The sequence below is a fragment of the Kogia breviceps genome, chromosome 12 (assembly GCF_026419965.1).
Source record: "Kogia breviceps isolate mKogBre1 chromosome 12, mKogBre1 haplotype 1, whole genome shotgun sequence".
NCBI lineage: Eukaryota > Metazoa > Chordata > Mammalia > Artiodactyla > Physeteridae > Kogia > Kogia breviceps.
In genome coordinates, this window is record NC_081321.1 from 40,400,913 (window position 1) to 40,422,905 (window position 21,993).

General features: G+C 40.2%; 1 protein-coding gene and 1 pseudogene across 1 annotated transcript in view; both read left to right on the forward strand.

Annotated features, from left to right (window-relative positions):
* The first annotated feature begins 16,138 nt into the window (after nt 1–16,138).
* TMPRSS12 (transmembrane serine protease 12) overlaps nt 16,139–21,993 on the forward strand; it is a 37,015-nt gene continuing 31,160 nt past the window's right edge. Inside the window, exons 1-2 of the mRNA XM_059082824.1 lie at nt 16,139–16,379; nt 17,074–17,269. Of these exons, the coding sequence (XP_058938807.1) occupies nt 16,139–16,379; nt 17,074–17,269 (437 nt within the window). The remainder of the gene's footprint in view (nt 16,380–17,073; nt 17,270–21,993) is intronic.
* Nucleotides 17,812–21,603, forward strand: LOC131766754 (large ribosomal subunit protein uL29m pseudogene; annotated as a pseudogene).

Genomic DNA, 21,993 nt, shown 5'->3' on the forward strand with positions numbered 1-21,993 from the left:
GAAATGAAAAAGAAGTTACAATGGACACCACAGAAATACAAAGGATCATAAGAGACTGCTAGACGCAACTATATGCCAATAAAATGGACAACCTGGAAGAATTGGACAAATTCTTAGAAAAGTACAACCTTCCAAGACTGAACCAGGAAGAAACAGAAAATATGAACAGACCAACCACAAGCACTGAAATTGAAACTGATTTAAAATCTTCCAACAAACAAAAGCCCAGGGCTTCACAGGAGAAGTCTGTTAAACATTTAGAAAAGAGCTAACACCTATCCTTCTCAAACTCTTCCAAAAAACTGTAGACAGGAAAACTCCCAAACTCATTCTATGAGGTCACCATCACCTTGATACCAAAACCAGACAACACTGTCACAAAGAAAGAAAACTACAGGCCAATATCACTGACGAACATAGATGCAAAAATCCTCAACAAAATACTGGCAAACAGAATCCAACAACACAGTAAAAGGATCATACACCATGATCAAGTGGGATTTATCCCAGGGATGTAAGGATTCTTCAATATATGCAAATCAATTAATGTGATACACCATATTAACAAATTGAAGGAGAAAAACCATATGATAATCTCAACAGATGCAGAAAAAGCTTTCAACACGCATTTATGATAAAAACTCTCCAGAAAGTGGGCATAAGAGGGAACCTACCTCAACATAATAAAGGCCATATATGACAAACCGACAGCAAACATTATTCTCAATGGTAAAAAACTGAAAACATGTCCTCTAAGATCAGGAAGAGGACAAGGATGTCCACTCTCGCCGCTATTATTCAACATAGTTTTGGAACTCCTAGCCACAGCAATCAGAGAAGAAAAAGAAATAAAAGGAATACAAATTGGAAAAGAAGAAGTAAAACTGTCACTGTTTGCAGATGACATGATACTATACACAGAAAATCCTAAAGATGCCACCAGAAAACTACTACAGCTAATCAATGAATTTAGTAAAGTCACAGGATACAAAATTAATACACAGAAATCTCTTGAATTCCTACACACTAACAACAAAAAAATCAGAAAGAGAAATTAAGGAAACAATCCCATTTACCACTGCAACAAAAAGAATAAAATACATAGGAATAAACCTACCTAATGAGGCAAAGGACCTGTATGCAGAAAACTGTAAGACACTGATTAAAAAAATCAAAGATGACACAAACAGATGGAGAGATATATCATGTTCTTGGAGTGGAAGAATCAACATTGTGAAAATGACTATACTACCCAAAGCAATCTACAGATTCAATGCAATCCCTATCGAATTACCAATGGCATTTTTCACAGGACTAGATCAAAAATTTTTACAATTTATATGGAAACACAGAAGACCCTGAATAGCCAAAGCAATCTTTGAGAAAGAAAAATGGAGCTGGAGGAATCGGGCTCTCTGAATTCAGACTATACTGCAAAGCTACAGTAATCAAGACAGTATGGTACTGGCACAAAAACAGAAATATAGATCAATGGAACGGGATAGAAAAGCCGAGAGATAGATGCTTGCATCTATGGGGACCTAATATATGACAAAGGAAGCGAGAATATACAATGGAGAAAAGACAATCTCTTCAATAAGTGGTGCTGGGAAAACTGGACAGCTACATGTAAAAGAATGAAATTAGAATGCTCCCTAACACCATACACAAAAATAAACTCAAAATGGATTAAAAGACCTAAATGTAAGGCCAGACACTATAAAACTCTTAGAAGAAAACATGGGGACTTCCTTGGTGGCAGAGTGGTTAAGAATCTGCCTGCCAATGCAGGGGACACGGGTTTGAGCCCTGGTCCAGGAAGATCCCACATGCTGCGGAGCAACTAAGCCCATGTGCCACAACTACAGAGCCTGTGCTCTAGAGCCCACAAGCCACAACTACTGAAGCCCGCACACCTAAAGCCCATGCTGCACAACAAGAGAAGCCACTGCAATGAGAAGCCCAAGCACCACAAAGAAGAGTAGCCCCTGCTCACCACAACTAGAGAAAGCCTGCGTGCAGCAGTGAAGACCCAACACAGCCAAAAATAAATAAATAAATATTTTTTTAAAAGAAGAAAACATAGAACACTATTTGACATAAATTGCAGCAAGATCCTTTTTGACCCACCATCTAGAGTAATGAAAATAAAAACAAAAATAAATAAATGGGACCTAATTAAACTTAAAAGCTTTTTGCACAGCAAAGGAAACCATAAACAAGATGAAAAGACAACTCTCAGAATGGGAGAAAATATTTGGAAATGAAGCAACTGACAAAGGATTAATCTCCAAAATATACAAGCAGCTCATGCAGCTCAATACCAAAAAATCAAACAACCCAATCGAAAGATGGGCAGAAGACCTAAATAAGACATTTCTCCAAAGAAGACACACAGATGGCCAAGAGGCACATGAAAAGATGCTCAACATCACTAATTATTAGAGAAATGCAAAACAAAACTACAATTAGGTATCACCTCTCATCATCAGTAAGTCTACAAACAGTAAATGCTGGAGTGGGTGTGGAGAAAAGGGAATACTCTGGCACAGTAGGTGGGAATGTAAATTGATACAGCCACTGTGGAGAACAGGATAGAGGTTGCTTAAAAAACTAAAAATAGAATTACCATATGACCCAGCAATCCCTCAGGGCATATACCCTGAGAAAACCATAATTCAAAAAGACACATGCACCCCAATGTTCATTGCAGCACTATTTACAATAGCCAGGACATGGAAGTAGCCTAAATGTCCATCGACAGACGAATGGATAAAAAAGATGTGGTACATACATACAATGGAATATTACTCAACCATAAGAAGGAATGAAATTGGGTCATTTGTAGAGACATGGACAGACCTAGAGACTGTCATACAGAGTGAAGTAAGTCAGAGAGAGAAAAACAAATATCATATATTAATGCATATATGTGGAATGTAGAAAAATGGTACAGATGAACCAGTTTGCAAGGCAGAAATAGAGACACAGATGTAGAGAACAAATGTATGGACACCAAGGGGAGAAGGGGGTGGTAAATTGGGAGATTGGGATTGACATTTATACACTAATACAGGGGTCCCCAACCCCTGGGCCATGGACCAGTACCGATCCGCAGCCTGTTAGGAACTGGGCCACACAGCAGGAGGTGAGCAGTTGGTGAGCTAGCGAACCTTCATCTGCCACTCCCCATTGCGTGCATTACTGCCTGAACCATTCCCCCTGCCCTGTGGAAAAATTGTCTTCCACGAAATCGGTCCCTGGTGCCAGAAAGGTTGGTGACTGCTGCCACTGATATGTATAAAATAGAAAACTAATGAGAACCTGCTGTATAGCATAGGAAACTCCACTTCACTGTACAATAAAAACGAACACAACATTGTAAAACAACTATACCCCAATTTGAAAAAAACAGAACCACAATGAGGTATCACCTCACTCTGGTCAGAATGGCCATCATCAAAAAATCTACAAACAATAAATGCTGGAGAGGGCACTTCCCTGGTGGTGCAGTAGTTAAGAATCCACCTGCCAATGCAGGGGACATGGGTTCAACCCCTCGTCCAGGAAGATCCCACATGCCACGGAGCAACTAAGCCCATGCGCCACAACTACTGAGCCTGTGATCTAGAGCCCGTGAGCCACACTACTGAGCCCATGTGCTACAACTACTGAAGCCCGTGTGCATAGAGCCCATGCTCTGCAACAAGAGGAGCCACCTCAATGAGAAGCCTGTGCACCACAACCAAGAGTAGTCCCCGCTCGACCCAACTAGAGAAAGCCTGAAGGCAGCAACAAAGACCCAATGCAGCCATAAATAAAAATTTTAAAAGAAAACAATAAATGCTGGAGAGGGTGTGGAGAAAAGGGAATCCTCTGGCACTGTTTGTGGGAATGTAAATTGATACAGCCACTATGGAGAACAGTAAGGAGGTTCCTTCCTTAAAAAGCTAAAAACAGAACTACCATATGACCCAGCAATCCCACTACTGGGCATATACCCTGAGAAAACCATTATTCAAAAAGATACATGTACCCCAGTGTTCACTGCAGCTCTATTTACAATAGTCAGGACATGGAAACAACCTAAATGTCCATCGACAGATGAGTGGATAAAGAAGCTGTGGTACATATATACAATGGAATATTACTAGGCCATAAAAAGGAACAAAATTGGGTCATTTGTAGTGATGTGGATGAACCTAGAATGAGTCATATAGAGTGAAGTAAGTCAGAAAGAGAAAAACAAATATCGTATATTAATGCATATATATGGAATCTAGAAAAATGGTACTGATGAACCTATTTGCAGGGCAGGAAAAGAGACACAGATGTAGAGAACGGACTTGAAGACATGGGAGTGTGGGGAAGGGGAGGGTGGGACAAACTGAAAGAGTAGCAGTGACATATATACACTACTGTGTGTAAAATAGCTAGTGGGAAGCTGCTGTATAGCACAGGGAGCTCAGTTCAGTGCTCTGTGATGACCTAGAGCAGTGGGATGCAGGGGGTGAGAGGGAGGCTCAAGAGGGAGGGGATATTGTATACATATAGCTGATTCATTTTGTTGTATAGCAGAAACTAACACAATTGTAAAGCAATTATACTCCAATAAAAAAATATGTATTATGCTTTGGAATATAAAGTTGTCATAATTGCAGTGCAAATTCCCAGAAAAGATGCTGAAATGATATAAAGTGAGTGAATTTGACCAGGGACTTGATAGCTAAGTTAAAGGAAAAGTCACAGGTTATAGTGAAATGAAATAATGTCAAAGTATATCACAATCTAATTGCAGTAATCATATAACATTATTTATTGTTATACAAAGTAGGTTTTTATTTTTAATAAATACTGCTTGTTTTTTTGCTGTAAAACAAAGTAAAGGAACACATATATCAAGGTTGTAGAATTCAGAAGGCCACTCTAGGGAGTGTTTGGCAAAGTCTTTTTTTCTTTTTTTTTTTTATCAAACCCTCGCCCCCTGCAGTGGAAGGGTGGAGTCTTAACCACTGGACCACGAGGGAAGTCCCTGGCAGAAGTCTTTGAGGAAGTCTGTTGTAGGAGGTTTAGGCCATTTAACTTTTTTTTTTTTTAAGAGAGATTCTGATAACTCAATCCCCTTTTACCAGTGTAAATTTCTTTGTAGCAAACATAGATAGGCATTAGAGGCCAAGTCTTTGCCCATTCATGGTTGAAATCCTTTTCCTCAAAATTGACTGGATATATTTAATAGTTTGCTGCCTTCAATAAGTATATATGTTTTTAACTTAGGTAAATATTTGTAAATTTAATTTATTATAAAATCTAGGGTTGGACTTCCTGGTGGCACAGTGTTTAAGAATCCGCCTGCCAATACAGGGGACACGGGTTCGAGCCCTGGTCCGGGAACATCCCACATGCCATGGAGCAACTAAGCCTGTGTGCCACAGCTACTGAGCCTGTGCTCTAGAGCCTGCGAGCCACAACTACTGAGCCCACGTTCTGCAACTACTGAAGCCCACAAGCTTAGAGCCTGTGCTCCGCAACAAGAGAAGCCACTGCAATGAGAAGCCCATGCACTTCAACAAAGAGTAGCCCGTTCTCCACAACTAGAGAAAGCCCACACGCAGCAATGAAGACCCAATGCAGCCAAAAAAAAAAAAAAAAAAGGAACGAAAAATCTAGGGTTACCTATGTACATAACATACACAGTCTTACTGTTTCCTTAATAACTACTATTTATTGAGTAACTACTATGCATAAGAAACTGTAAAAGTAATGACATTCAGCAAATATTTATTGAAGGCCTTTTATATGCCAAGCATTACTAGGAGGAGTGACAAACAAGGCAGAGTTATATCTCTTGTGGAACTTGGATATTAATGTCATCCTGTGAGATTGGTACTTACCTAAAGTTATATGAGTATTAATAACTAGGGATCTCAGATATAAACCTAACCTTTAACCATTCAATATGAAATAGTAGCACATCCCCACCCAACACACTCCTTTATCAAACTTGAAGGGGAGACTCTGTCTCTTTTGTGCTCTTCTGTATCCCCACAGTCTAGGGCAGTGCTCACCTGGTTTAAAGGAGTGCTCTATAATGTTTGTTAAAATTAATGAGGGTCTGGGGTTCAAACTCACTAAGGCACAGAGAGGTTTGATACTTTGCCCAAGGTTAAATGGTAAATAACAAAACTAGGGTTCAGACCTAGGTCTGATCAACTCCAGAGTTTGTGGTCTTAGCCACCAGAGTGTACCTTCTGTCTTGCATGTGTTAGAAAGTCTGAAAAGCTTTTTTCATTGAATCTTTCTGCACTCAATATCAAAGATTTTAAAAGTTCTATTTAAATGTGTCCACTAGATGGCAACCTCCATTTCAAAATCATGGAAGTTTTACAAACTTTTTAAAATAAATATATAGAAAACTACAGAAGTTAACATATCAAACCCTGTACATGCACCATCCATAATTAATAACTGTTAACATTTTGTTGCCTTTACTTCAGATCATTTTCTGAAGAGGAAGGATGTACAGATAAATTCCTCACCTTTCTTTCCGTAGTCCAATTTCCCTCCCAGAAGGAAACCACTATCATGAATTTAGTATGGAACCAGTCCATGTTTTTATATTTATTGTATGAATACATAAATAACACGTCAGATTGTAGTACCTTTTTTACAAGTTTATAAATGGTACCTTAATTCAGATCAAAGAAAACTTAGGATTTTAGCTATAGTAACTTAATACTTTGTTTTGGAAAAAACCTGAGCATCAGAGCATTATTTTTTCCAACTGACAACTCTTAGAATTTAATAACACATCTGGAAAAAATGCTTGCCCCCCAATTTTTTTTAATTCATAAACACTCATCAATCCAAAAGATAAGAAAGGAGAGAAAAGAAACAGGCAGGACAAATTGCCCAAAATAAAATTATAGAAATCTATGCGTATTAGTAATGATAATAAATAAAAATGCACTGGGCATTAGTTAAATATTAAAAATTGTCACATTGGATTAAAAAACAAAATCCAGCTATATGTTGTTTTATTATAAGGGGTAAATCTAAAATATAAGGATACAGCAAGGTTGAAAGTAAAGGCATGGAAAAAGTTATACCAGCCAAATATTAGCCAAAAGAAAGCATTAGTATAGCTATATTTATATTGAACAAAATAGACTTTAAAGGAAAAAATTATTACTTGGGACAAAGATGGTCACTATAAAATGAAAAAAGATTTAACTCACTTGGAAGATAAAACACATCTAAACTTGGATACACCCAATAATACAGGGTCAAGATGTTAAGCAAAATGCAGAAATATAATGAGAAAGAAAAATTCACAATCTTAGTAGAATTTAACATACCTCTCTCATAATTGATACAAAAATCAGGAAATCATCAGTATAAAGACTTGAACAATAAAAAAACTTGACCTAACATACTAAATTTCATCAACTGTAAGCCACCGTTGATTGTAAAGCAAGCTGTATCTTAAGTACCACTAAGAAAGAAAAGCCACTGCCAGTTAAACTACGCCATGCCATTGATGGCCAGATGCATACTGATTTCAGAGATGTTTAAATGTGAAAAACATACATCTTTTAATCAGTGAAATTTGATGTAGAAAATACAACTGTAAATAACACATAAGAGTATTTATGAAAATAGAACCATATAATTTGGGCAGTAAAGTTAAGTCTCAACAAATTTTCAAAGGACTGGTTTCATACAGACTATGTTCCACTGATCTATGTGTGTCTATCCTTTCACCAAAACCACACTGTCTTGATTACTGTAGCTTCATAGTAAGTCTTGAAATCAGGTGGTATGAATTCTTCAAGTTTTATTTTTTATTTTTCCCCTAAAATTGTTTTGGCCATTCCAGTTTCTTTGCCTTTCTATATGAATTTTAGAATCAGCTGGTCTGTATCTATAAAAGAAGATCCTGCTGGGATTTTGACTGGGGTTGTGTTAAAACTATACACAGATCAACTGGGGAAGAACTGACATTTAACAATATTCATCCAATTCATAAACACAATATACTTCCACTTATTTAGTGTTTGATTTTTTTTCTTCAGTGTTTTGTAGTTTGGGGCAGAGACCATGCACATATTTTGTTAGATTTATACCTAATTACTACTTCTTTTTCTTTTTTCTTATAGGTATATTAAATGTTTAAATTTCAGTTTCCAACTGTTGGCTAATATATAAAAAGAGGAATTTTGTCCTGTAACCTTATTATAAATTCACTTATTAGTTCAAGGAGCTTTGAAAATAGATTTTCTTGGGGGAGGGAGGGGTTCTATTGAGATAGTGGCATTTCTGAATAGAGATAGTTTTATATCTTTCTTTAAAGTCTGTATGCCTTTATTTTTAAAATAAATTTATTTTATTTATTTATTTATTTATTTTTGGCTGCGTTGGGTCTTCATTGCTGCATGTGGTCTTTCTCTAGTTGCAGCAAGCAGGGGCTACTCTTCATTGTGGTGTGCGGGCTTCTCATTGTCTTCTCTTGTTGCAGAGCATGGGCTATAGGCGCGTGGGCTTCAGTAGTTGTGATGCATGGGCTCAGTAGTTGTGGCTCACGGGCTCTAGAGTGCAGACTCAGTAGCTGTGGTGCACAGGCCTTAGTTGCTCCGTGGCATGTGGGATCTTCCCGGACCAGGTCTCGAACCCATGTACCCTGCATCAGCAGGCGGATTCTTAACCACTATGCCATCAGGGAAGCCCTGTATGCCTTTATCTTGCTTTATTGTACTGCCTAGGATTTCTAGTATAATGTTAAATAGAATTGGTAAGAGTGGACTTTTTTTTTCTTTGCTGTGCCATGCAGTTTGTGGGATCTTAGTTCCCCAACCAGGGATTGAACCCAGGCCCTGGCAGTGAAAGCGCCAAGTCCTAACCATGGACTGCCAGGGAATTCCCACCACTGCCTTTCAACATCATACTGTTAAGTTCTAATGCAATAAGATAAGAAAAGGAAATTAAAGGTATACAGATTGGGAAGGAAGAAATAAAATTGTCTTTGTTCACAGATGATATGTTAATCTATTAGAAAATCCAAAAGATTTGACAAGGAAACTCCTGGAACTAATAAGTGATTACAGCAGGGTTGCAGGATACAAGGTTAATATACAAAAGTCAATTTCTTTCGAATATACCAGCAATGAACAACTGGAATTTGAAATTAAAAATACAATACTATTTACATTAGCACCCCCCAAAATGAAATACTTAGGTATAAATCTAACAAAATATGTACAAGATCTATATGAGGAAAATTACAAAACTGATAAAAGAAATCAAACAAGAACTAAATAAATGGACAGCTATTCCATGTTAATGGACAGAAAGACAACATTGTCAGGACGGCAGTTCTTCCCAACTTGTTCTACAGATTCAATACAAGCCCAATCAAAATCCCAGCAAGTTATTTTGTGGATATCAACAAACTGCTTCTAAAGGTTATACACAGTGAAAAAAGACTCAGAATGGACAACACAATATTGAAGGAGAAGAACAAAGCTGGAGAGCTGACAGTACCTGACTTCAAGACATACCATAGTGGCACTTCCCTGGTGGGCCAGTGGTTAAGACACCACACTTCCACTGCAGGGGCCACAGGTTCAACCCCTGGTCAGGGAACTATGGTCCCACATGCTGAGTGGCCAAAAAGAAAAAAAAAAGTTAAGAAAAAAGACATAACACAGAGCTACAGTAATCAAGACAGGGTGATATTCACAAAGAACAGACAAATAATTCAATGTAACAGTACAGAGAGCCCAGAAATAGACCCACATAGATACAGTCAACTGATCTTCAACAAAGGAGCAAAGGCAATACAATGGAGCAAAGACAGTATTTTAAATAAGTGGTGCTGGAACAACTGGACATCCACATGAAAAAACAAAAAAATCTAGACACAGACTTTACATCCTCCACAAAAATTAACTCAAAATGGACCACAGACCTAAATGTAAAACACAAATGTATAAAACTCTCAGAACATAGGAGAAAATCTAAATGACCTTGGGTTTGTCAATGACTCCAAAAGTATGATCCATAAAAGAAAGAATTGATAAATTGGACTTCATTAAAACTAAAAGTTTCTGCTCTGTGAAAGACAATGAAAAAGACAAGCCACAGACTGGAAGAAAATATTTGCAAAAGACATATCTAATAGAGGGCTGTTAACCAAAAAATACAAAGAGCTCTTAAAACTCAACAATAAGAACCTGATTAAAAGATGGGCCAAAGACCTGAACAGACATCTCATCAATAAGATATATAGATGGTAAATAAACATGTGAAAAGATGATCCACATCGTGTCATCAGGGAGATGCAAATTAAAACAATGAGATACCACTAATACACCCATTAGAATAGCCAAAATCCAAAACACTTGTAACACCAAATGCTCGTGAACAACATGAACTCTCAGTCATTGCTAATGGGAATGCAAAACTGGTGCAGACACTTTGGAAGACAGTTTGGCAATTTCTTACAAAACTAAACATACTCTTAGCATATGATCCAGCAATTGCACTGTTTGGTATTTGCCAAAGGAGCTGAAAACTTATGTTTACCCCCAAACCTGCACATAGATGTTTACAGCAAATTTATTCATAACTTGGAAGCAACCAAGATGCCCTTCAATAGATGAATGGATGAACTGTGGTATATCCAGATAATGGAATATTATTGATCACAAAAAAGAAACGAGCATGGGCTTCCCTGGTGGCGCAGTGATTGAGAGTCCGCCTGACAATGCAGGGGACGCAGGTTCGTGCCCCGGTCCGGGAAGATCCCACATGCCGCGGAGCAGCTGGGCCTGTGAGCCATGGCCGCTGAGCCTGCGCGTCCGGAGCCTGTGCTCCGCAACCGGAGAGGCCACAACAGTGAGAGGCCCGCGTACCGGAAAAAAAAAAAAAAAAAAAAAAAAAAAAAGAAATGAGCTCTTAAGCCATGAAAAGATATGGAGGGGGACTTCCCTGATGGTCCAGTGGTAAAGAATCCTCCTTCCAATGCAGGGTTCAATCCCTGGTCGGGGAACTAAGATCCCACATGCTCCGGGGCAACTAAGTGCACACACCACAACTACTGAGCTCACGTGCCTCAACAAGAGAGCCCACGTGCTGCAAACTACAGAGCCCAGGCACTCTGGAACCCGTACGCCACAACAAGAGAGAAGTCCGAGCGCCACAACGAAGAGTAGTTGCGGCACGCCCACGTGCCACAACGAAGACCCGACACAGCCAAAAAAAAAATAAATTAAATAAATAAATAAATATTAAAACAAGAAAAAACATGGAGGAATGTTAAATGCATATACTAAGTAAAAGAAACCAATCTGAAAAGGCTACATACTGTAGGTATGTACTATACAGTATTCTGAAAAAGGCAAAACTATGGAAACAGTAAAAGATGAGTGGCTGCATTAATGAAATGCATAAGACACAGATAAACACATAAAAGACCTAAGTAGGTACTTAATATAATTAATGAATGTCCCCTAAATATATGAAAAGATATTCAAGTACTCAAATTCATTTAAAGTCAGGAAAATGCAGATTGAAACCATGAGTTCTCAATTCATACCAACAAAATTGGTAAAAAATTAAAAAGCATCGATGATAATATAAATAATGGGAACGTTTACATGCTGCTAGTTGGACAGTATGTTGGTATAACATTTCAGAAAACTATTTGGCATTATTTAGAGAAGGTGATGGTGTATATTCCATAAGAGTCAGCAATCCTAACCTGGTATATAGTTCAAAGAAACTCATGCTCACATCCATAATAGTATTAGTTGTTAGAGCAAAACTCTGGAAACAATTCAAATGTTCATCAGTAATAGATTCCAATGTAGATAAATACATCATGGCATATTCACACCATGCACATGGTAAAAAATAAATGAATTACAGTTATAAATAACCACATGAATGAATGCTGAGAAAGCAATACTGAATGAAACAAAACTAGCTGCAAAAGAAAATGAACTGCATGATTCAATTGATATAAAGTTTAAAAACATGCAAAACTAAACATGCTATCCAATATGGTAACCACTAGCTACAGGGCTAATGTGACTGAGGAACTAAATTTTAATTTAAATTTAAACTTAAATTGTCACCTGTCACTAGTGACCGCCACACTGTACAGGCAGGTTTATAAAGAGAATCAATGGAATACTAAGTACAAAGTTCAGAATATTGGTTTTTTCTTAGGGAAAGAGAAAGGGACAGAATCAGGGATGGTTACACAGGGGATTTCCAAAGTAACAATAATGTTCTTTTTCTTAAATAGGTATCCTTATATTGTTTTTATTCTTTAAACTGTACATAAACTGTACGATAAACATTCCTTCAAAATGATTAAATATTTAACAAAACAAAAATAGTGAATGAGGTTGTGGGTACACAGAAGTTTATTTTGTTATTATTTAAAGTCTACATAATAAAATATTTTTATTAAAAAGATTTCTAGCACTAACTCAAGTGGAGCAAAGGACAACCAAGAAGAATAAAACCTCCCCTAACTCCAGCCCCAATCAACCCTACCATCCTACATTCCCCCCCACACCCTACCCCAGGCCCCAGGCTCGGCACTAATGCCCTCATCCTCCTTCAAAAATAGGAGAAACAAGATGCATTATCTACTGCTATGTAACAAATTATTCCAAAACTTAGCAGCTTAAAACAACAAAATTTTGTTATCTCACAATTTCTGTGGGTCAAGAATTTTGAGTGTGGCTTGGGAGATGTCTCTGGCTTCGGGCCTCTCATGAGGTTGCATTTAGGATCTTAGCTAGAACTGTGGTCTCATCTGAAGGTTTGACCTGGGAAAGATCTGTTTCCCAGCTCACTCATGTGGTGTGGTTTGCTTCTTCGTAGGCTGTTATATTGACTATGACTGTAGGCTACTCCATAGGGCCATAAGGCAGCTCATAATATGGCAGCCAACTTCCCTCAGAGCAAGAGAGCTACAGAAAATGTTCAAGACAAGTCACAATCTTTTTATAATCTAGTCTTGGAAGGGAGAGCCCATCCCCTCTGCCACCATCTGTTTGCTACAAGCATGTCACTAAATCCAGCCAACGTGGAGTTGCCAACTTAGGGAAGGGGGCTAACAAAGGGTTTGAATACCAGGAGACAAGGCTAATTAAAGGCCATCTTGGAGGCTGCCTACCACACCAGAGAATATCTGTCTGCTGACTGGAGTGATCCCACAAAGAAAGGAAGTAGCAATGTAGGAGAGAAGAGTGAAGACCTAGAAAAGGCAGAGGAAATCCAGGGCCTAGGACCTTTGCATGTACTGGTCCACTGCATTTTCCATTGCTCTTTCATGACTTAGCTGCATGCACCTGTTTTTGATCAGGATATGGAAAAGAAATCTGTTGAATGTCTGTTATCTGCCACAGCAAGACCAGTTATTTGCCCTGCTTACAATGCCAATCTGATCACACCCCTTCCCCACAGAAACACACCCCAACTGTGTTTCCCCCCTTTCAAGTATCATCTTTCACTAAACTATTTGGGGAACAGTCAATTTGTTTCCTGTTCTGCCCCTGGGTCAGGTCAGTTCATGCTGCAACTTGTTTATCCAATACCACCTGCTTCCCTCCCACTGATTTCAGCTCAGCCCAGGAGCTTCTGTTCTCTTTCCACTTGTTACCACCTGCAAGCCTCAACAAATAGGCTCCTTTGATTTGATGCAGCCAACCATGACAAACTTGGAGGATGATATGAGAACAGTGCTGTCCTTTTGCTGACCCCTACTTTCATTCCCCACCATGTGACCAGCCTCCCAGACTACCACAAGCCCACACTGCCCTTGTTACTGAAGGAGTCAGGTTAACTGACTCCCGGAAACCTTTAGCACAGCTCAAGATAGCAATGATAAAACAATTTAAAACCAAACATTACACATCATTGTTCTTAAAAACCATGGGTCAACCCACCACAGTGAAACTCTCACAGATATCTTTTTGGCTCGCACCTGGCCTTCTGCCATGTTGTTGGGCGGCCTGCTTCTTTCTTCTCTCTCCTCCTTTAAACACTGAAAAATTTCTCTTCATTATGCTGAGCATACTTATACCCCTAAGTACAAAGCAGGGTCCAATCCTACCACTGCATATCCAAAACCATAGTAAATGGTTCTGCTAATGGGAAGAAGGACCATACACAATCCTGGACTCCAAAAAGAATCAAATCAAATACAAAACCAGGAAGAAGCCTTCAACTTAGTTTTTTCTCTTATATATCCTGATCAAAAATTTTAAGGCATGGTTTCTCTCTTCAGTCTCTGAAAGATAACAGAAAATAGTAAAAAAAAAAAAAAAAAAAAACACACACACTAAAATTATACACACACATTGTATTATTATTACTATGGTGGTTAATTTTATGTGTCAACTTGTTAGGGCTAAGGGACGTCCAGATCACTGGTAAAATATTATTTCTGAGTGTGTCTGTGAGGGTGTTTCTGAAGGAGATTACCATTTGAAATAGTAGACTGAGTAAAGAAGATCTGCCGTCACCAATGTTGGATGGGTATCATTCACTCCAATCCACTGAGGGCCCAACAGAACAAAAAGGTGCACCAAGGGCAATTTCTCCTTCTTTCTTCTTGAGTTGGGACATCCATATTTCCTGCCCTCCCACATCAGAGCTCCTGGTTCTCCAGCCTTTCATTTGGGACTGAATTATACCACTGGTTTTCCAGCTTGCAGATGGCATATCATGAGACTTCTCAGCCTCCATAATTGTGTGAGCCAATTCCCATAAATAATCTCCTTTTATATATCTCTATATATCCTATTGGTTCTGTTTCTCTGGAGAAACACACATAAATACATATCCATACCTTTGCTTAGTCTGTCTTCACTACATCTCCTTCCTCTTCTTGATCTTCCCCCTCTACCTAGGTCCAGCTCACATTCCCCTCCTGCAGGGAGCCTTCCCAGACTGCCACAGCCCACACCAATCCCTGTGTCTGAATTCATATTAGGCTTCGGTGTCACGGTTTCCTTCTTTGTTCCCCAAGTGAATTACCCCTGATTTTCTCTGCTAGCCAAGTTATAAAGTTATCTGGGTCAGAGGGCCAGGTCTTAACACACCTCCCATGATATGATACTTATTTTCGTGTATGGTACATAGTATGAGGTTAATACCTACTTGTTCAGTGGATCGATTAACTGGAGCCACTTATCTGCGCTCTTTTCCCACAGTGTTTGTAATGTCAAGGGGCATCTTGGGGGTTCTGATGGGGCAAGGAATAATGTACCTCTCAGGCTGGGGACTCGTGCGTGTGTATGTGTGTGTGTGTGTGTGTGTGTTTGGGGTGGGTGTGGGTGCAGTGACCTTCAGTCAGGCTTTGTCCTCAACTTCCAGGCAGGTTCTTAACTTTGGGGGAAAGGGGTGTGCTTGAAGGCATGAACCCACGGCCCCTGTAGTGGAAGCGTGGAGTCTTAACCACTGGACCACCAGGGAAGTCCCTGCAGGTCTTTACATTTGATTTAATCAGCTCACCCTGAGGTGACCAGTCGAAGGTAAACTACTACAAAACAATTAATGATGAGATCAATGTGCATTACAGAAATTGGGCTCCCCCAATGCCCACATTGTCTCATCCCAACCTCTACACTTGCTTTGCCTTCTGCTTTACTTCTCCCTTCCCCAGCTTACCCACTTCAGTTTAGGTGCTCTTACTTCAGGAAGCCTTCCTGGCCTTGAAGTCTGAGCCACTCCAGAGATTCCAGCAACTCCCCTCTCACCACAACAGTCCTACCGTACCATCTAAGTGCGTAGATCTGGCTCAGGAAGGTCTCGCCAGGTAGCGAATCCCCAGATCCTAGCTGAGGGCGAAACATTTCATTGGTCGCGTAACTAAAATACCGGCTGAGGCCTTGACTCATCCGGGCATTTCCGCAGCCTCACAGGCCTCAGCCACCATCAAAACCCCTCGCCTACTTCACTTGCGTGACGTCACCCCCCCACCCCGCCCCCCGCACCTAGCCAGCCGCACAGCTCCCACGTCTCCCACCTCGCCCACCTCCTCTGCCAGGCTGCTCAGGCCGAGGGCCCACAGGCTCGCGGGGTGGGGGGAGGGGGAAGGGGTGGAGGGAGGGGGCAGGAAATGCCTGCCGCCATCTTGCCCACCAGGAGTTCCGACATGGGGCTGGGGCTCCTGAGCGCAGCGCTGTTGTTTCTCGGGGGCGCTCTCATATGCTCAGAACACTACTCACTCTCCGAAAGGAGTGGGCGCGGCTCCTCGCGGGAACAGGCCGGAGGTCGGAGGTGGCCTGAGGCCGTGAGTGGGAGGCCCAGGGCGCAGAAGGAGTACCAGGCCCCAGAAGAGGAAGGGTTGAACGCAAAGGGCAGTATCTGTTCATTCCTCTCTTTGGACTGTCGTCCTTGCCTTTTTCCCACTTAAGTAGTATTTGAATTTGGGGCCCTCCTTTTCTCTTTTTCCAATTGACTTTAACTAAAACTTTACGGATCCGAGCAGTCGGATTTTAATGGCTGTAGTAGTAGTACTAATAGTAAAAATGCCATACATTTCTGCGTCTGTATATGCGCCTCAAAACTTTCTGGGTTTTGTCATTCCCATTTTACAGACTAATAATTCATTGGAATTCAAAGATGAAAGGGCTGTTAGGTGACTTTTTCATACTACAGTTAAGAAGAATTAACCCAACAAGTTAAATGCCAAATATTAGAACTTGTAGCTCTTGGTTGACCAGTCCCAGGCTCTTTTAGTGGCCGTTTCACACAGGGAAAAATGTGATACCTGGGCAGAGAAACTTACCTCATTGTTATACTTCTCAGGAGAAGAGTTTTTAAATTGATGAATTGTGCTGATTTAATGTCTTTCTATTTGTAAATAAGCAGTTAAGTCATGTTTGTCTTAACTCTCTAAGATTTTTTTTCAAAATATGGGCATGGCTTAGGTATCCAGCTTACTTTATGAGTTTTTAAAATAGGAATTTCAAATATTATACTAACGTGTTAAGATTATAAATACACATAATAATATGTTCAGTCCAAATAATATATCATTTTTATTTTTAGATTGTGGAACAGCACCACTTGCAAATACGTTCAAGGGGTCTCGGATTGTAGGGGGCACAGAAGCTCAAATTGGTGCATGGCCATGGACGGTTAGCCTACAGATTCAATCTGGCAGATATCTTGCTCATGTATGTGCGGGAAGCTTAGTGAAAAACAGATGGGTCCTCACAGCTGCCCACTGCACTAAGGACACTAGGTATGTATTCAGAACAGAACTCTTATTTCATTCTCTTGGGGGATATTTTGAAGTGGCAGAGGACCATTTGACTTCAGCCATGTTCAGTTAAGCCATATGTTTCCAGGTAGCCATAATGCCTTATACTGAATAGTACACTGAATATTTGTTGAAATAAATCCTTTAAGTCAGAGGTCAGCAAACATTTTCTATAAAGGCAGTAAATATTTTAGGCTTTGCAGGCCATACTCAACTCTGTCACAGTAGAACCATAGTGGTCATAGATGATACATCATTGAATGAGTGTGCTGTGATCCAATAAAACTATTTATGAACACTGAAATTTGAACAAAATCCTATTTTGTCATTTTGGGTTTTCCCCAACCATTTAAAAGTGTAAAAAACATTCTTTGTTTCTGGGCTGTATAAAAATAGGAGACAGGCCAGATTTGGCCTGTGGGTTGTAGTTTGTTGGACCTTGCTTTAAATAATAAATAGCTTTTCTTTTAGCTTTAAAAATTATTGTACTGTAATCATGTATTTGTCTTTCTCACCATTAGATCATGGTGAGACAAGTCCATGAAGACAAGAACTACATGTTTTATTTTGTATTTCTGGTACTAATACAGGAGTTGGCCTACTTTATAGGAGATATAATATTTATTGAGTCTATGGATGATGTCAGTCTTGGAGAAATCGATTTACCACAGTTATAATAGAACTTTATGACCCTCCTAACATTTAAAATGAAGCTCTAAGATAAATACTGTGGAAAACCGTGGTACCTGTCACACAGTCTCTCTTTAGTCTCTAATTTTTATGAGCTATCTCGGAGAAGAATGAAAAGTCTCTAAGAAAAACTGACAACAACTTCAAAATTCAACTGAGGGTAACTGGCCTGATGGGGTTCATAAGGTTTTAATCTTTTAATCTGTATACCACATTTTAAAAACATGCATTTCAGTTCCATAAATTGGCCTCTTGAGGAATAGAGATCAGAAAAATGGGAAGCTATTAAGGTATAAACCCAAGGGTATAGAAAAAGATGTAGAAAAAAGCTTCAGAGTTAGAAATCAATTCTGGTCTTTCAGGTGTGGGTGTTTTACAACTCTTTTATAAAATGCTCTTTAAAAACTGCTTTTCAGGGCTTCCCTGGTGGCGCAGTGGTTGAGAGTCCGCCTGCCGATGCAGGGGACGCGGGTTCGTGCCCCGGTCCGGGAAGATCCCACATGCCACGGAGCGGCTGGGCCCGTGAGCCGTGGCCGCTGAGCCTGCGCGTCCGGAGCCTGTGCTCCGCAACGGGAGAGGCCACAATAGTGAGAGGCCCGCGTACCGCAAAAAAAAAAAAAAAAAAAAAACTGCTTTTCAACAGCTTTCAAACCTTAAACCAAGGAAGGAAAAGCCTGCTTGGTATAGTTTGAAGATTCTTGGACAAGCTCTTCTCACCTATTAAGTCCTGATATTGTGCCTTTACTAGTCTGTTCCTTTGACACGGTGGGGAGAACAATGCATTTGGAGAGGGGCGACCTGTATCCTAGTCCTCCTCTGACATTTTGTGGTGCAGTGGCTTTAAGTAAGATTTCAGAACCTACTAGATATACCGCCTTGGTCAAATAATATAGCTTTATTATATTGTCATAAAATCTTAGAGTTCAAAGAGGTATTTTAAAGGTGTGGTTCAATTCTCTGTCCTGTATATGAATCTTTGTTAAAATATTGAAGTAAAGGGTTCTCTAGTCTGAAATAATTATTGCTTTAATGCATTGAGTCAGGCATTTTTTCAGACACAATTTCCACTACTCTTCACAACCACTCTTTACCGTAGGGAGACCCTGACTGGAAAGCAGTGAAATCAGGGATCAAATCCAGGTGTGTCATAATGAAAATCCACACACATAACCATAACTATATCATTTGGCTCTCTACTTGAAATACCTCTTGTGATGATGAACTGCTACCTCGGGAAGAATTTCATTTAAATTTTGTGCAGCTTTATTTCTTAGAAAGCCTTTCCTTGTGTTGAACTAAGTGTCTTGATTTTCATTCTGACTTCTGAAGCCATATATATATTATACCTCATTACTCTTCCAAGCATTTGAAGATAATATTAATATTCCACTTAACAGTTCTCAAGGCTAAATCTTATTGATATTTTTACCCCTTTACTCAACAAACATTTACTAAATGTGTATTATATACTAGGGACTGGGCTAGGTGCTGAGGAAGTCGACATTACTGAGGTGTAGTCTGTATTTTTCAGGAGTACCTCCTGTCTCTGAAGACTCTGCCACTTCTATTCCTATTCCCCCTCAGTTCCTAAACCTTGCACCATCAGTTATCCCTTATTCCTTCTTATAACTTGAAAGACCCGCTCTGAGATTAGGTACTGTTTAAGAATGTTACATATAACTCTGTATTTTAAAAAAGCCCTCCCAGTAGCCCTCTGAGATAGCTATTATCACCTGAGGAGTCAGAGATCAGAGATATTTGGTAATTTTCCCAAGATCACATTACTGTAAAGTGGCAACCTATTGATTTAAACCTTGTCTCAAATCTATAGCTGTTTCATTATACCTCATTGTCTCTTTAGTTTTTTTTGTTTTTTGTTTTTTTTGTGGTACGCGGGCCTCTCACTGTTGTGGCCTCTCCCCTTGCGGAGCACAGGCTCCAGACGCGCAGGCTCAGCGGCCATGGCTCACGGGCCCAGCCGCTCCGCAGCACGTGGGATCTTCCCAGACCGGGGCACGAACCCGTGTCCCCTGCCTCGGCAGGTGGATTCTCAACCACTGCACCACCAGGGAAGCCCTCTCTTTAGTATTTTTAAATATTTTCCTCTTGCTTCTTCCCTACAGCCTTCAAACATGTTTAGGTCACCTCATTGTTATTTAACAAACAAACAAACCCTACCTGTTTCTGTTCTTCCTTTCACTACTAGACTCCTTGAAAGAAAGACTCCCTTTTGCTTCACATGCATTGACTCATAAAATCCCAATTGCAGTCTGATTTTTGTAGCCAGAACACACTATTAAAGACCCACCTCGGGCTTTCCTGGTGGCGCAGTGGTTGAGAATCCGCCTGCCGATGCAGGGGACACAGGTTCATGCCCCGGTCCGGGAAGATCCCACATGCCGCGGAGCGGCTGGGCCCGTGAGCCATGGCCACTGGGCCTGCGCGTCCGGAGCCTGTGCTCCGCAACGGGAGAGGCCACAACAGTGAGAGGCCCGCGTACCACAAAAAAAAAAAAAAAAAAAAAAAGACACACCTCTATGCCAAATACAATGACCTCTACTTAGTCCCCATCCTATTTCATCTGTATAACAATCTGGCAAAGTTGACTGCTGTTCTACCTCTTTTTTTTTTTTTTTTGGCCATGCTGCATGGGTGGTGGGATCTTAGTTCGCCAACCAGGGATTGAACCGGGCCCTCAGCAATGAAAGCTTGGATTCCTAGCCACTGGACTGCCAGGGAATTCCCTCCTATCTCTTTTCTTGATTTTTAAGACACCACTATTCTCTACCTTAAAAATATTTTTTCCTTATTCCCTGAGTCTTTGTCTTCTTTTAAATGGCAGTATTTTCAAGAGTTCCACCTTCTATCCTCTTGCTTTATCATCTGTACTCTTCCCTAGAGATGTCTCATCTACTTCTGTTTTAAGAGTCATCATGTCCTGTCAACTCCCAAGTCTCTCCAGCTGAGTTGTATTTCCAGCTCCCTACTATAGGTATATATTGGAGTCACATTCCCAACAAGTCCAAACGTGAACTTTTAAACTCTTTCCTCTAGAGAAGAGTCTCGGCAGCCCTGAAGGCTTTCAGGTCGTTAATAAGTCCTCAGGCCCCTGCTAGCACAGGGAGCTTCATGGACCGTCAGCAATTAAGGAACAAAAGTAATGAAGATTTACATAAACTTTGGTATGTTCTCCTGAAAGAAACGTGCTCCTAACTCTAGAGCAGGAGGCTAAGCGGCAGAGATTGCCAATGCCAAGTCTGAAGCGGTTAGAAAAGGTAGTAGATTCCATGGATGCATTAGATAAAGTTGTCCAGGAAAGGGAAGATGCCCTCAGACTTCTTCAGACTGGCCAAGAAAAAGCTAGACCTGGTTCTTAGAGAAGAGACATCTTTGGAAGAATCATCTGGCACAAGTTCAAGCAGTAGCCTATACCTTGGTACCTAAATAAAAGAAACAATAGAAAATGATTCTTTGCAGTGTCCTACGTGAAACGTTTTGTCAGATTGAGAATTGAGAAACAAGCCTGCATCAAAGCAAGGAAGACAAGTTTAGCAAGCAGGAAATTAAAGTTTCTTCAGGAAAAGTTTCCACATCTTTCTGAAGCCCAGAAATCAAGTCTTATCTAAGATATCTGAACTCTTAATTTACCATTTTGTTTTTCTTGGATTACAATCTGTATACAAAAGTGAATACATACTAAGTGGTTTATAAATAACTTGTGTTTTTAGTCAAATGACTATCAACTGGGACTACCCTGGTGGCACAGAGGTTAAGATACGCCTGCCAATGCAGGGGACGTGGGTTTGAGCCCTGGTCCGGGAAGATCCCACATGCTGTGGAGCAACTAAGCCCGTGTGCCACAACTACTGATCCTGTGCTCTAGAGCCTGCGAGCCACAACTACTGAGCCTGCTTACCTAGAGCCCGTGCTCCACAACAAGAGAAGCCATCGCAATGAGAAGCCCACACGTCGCAATGAAGAGTAGCCCCTGCTCGCTGCAACTAGAGAAAGCCTGC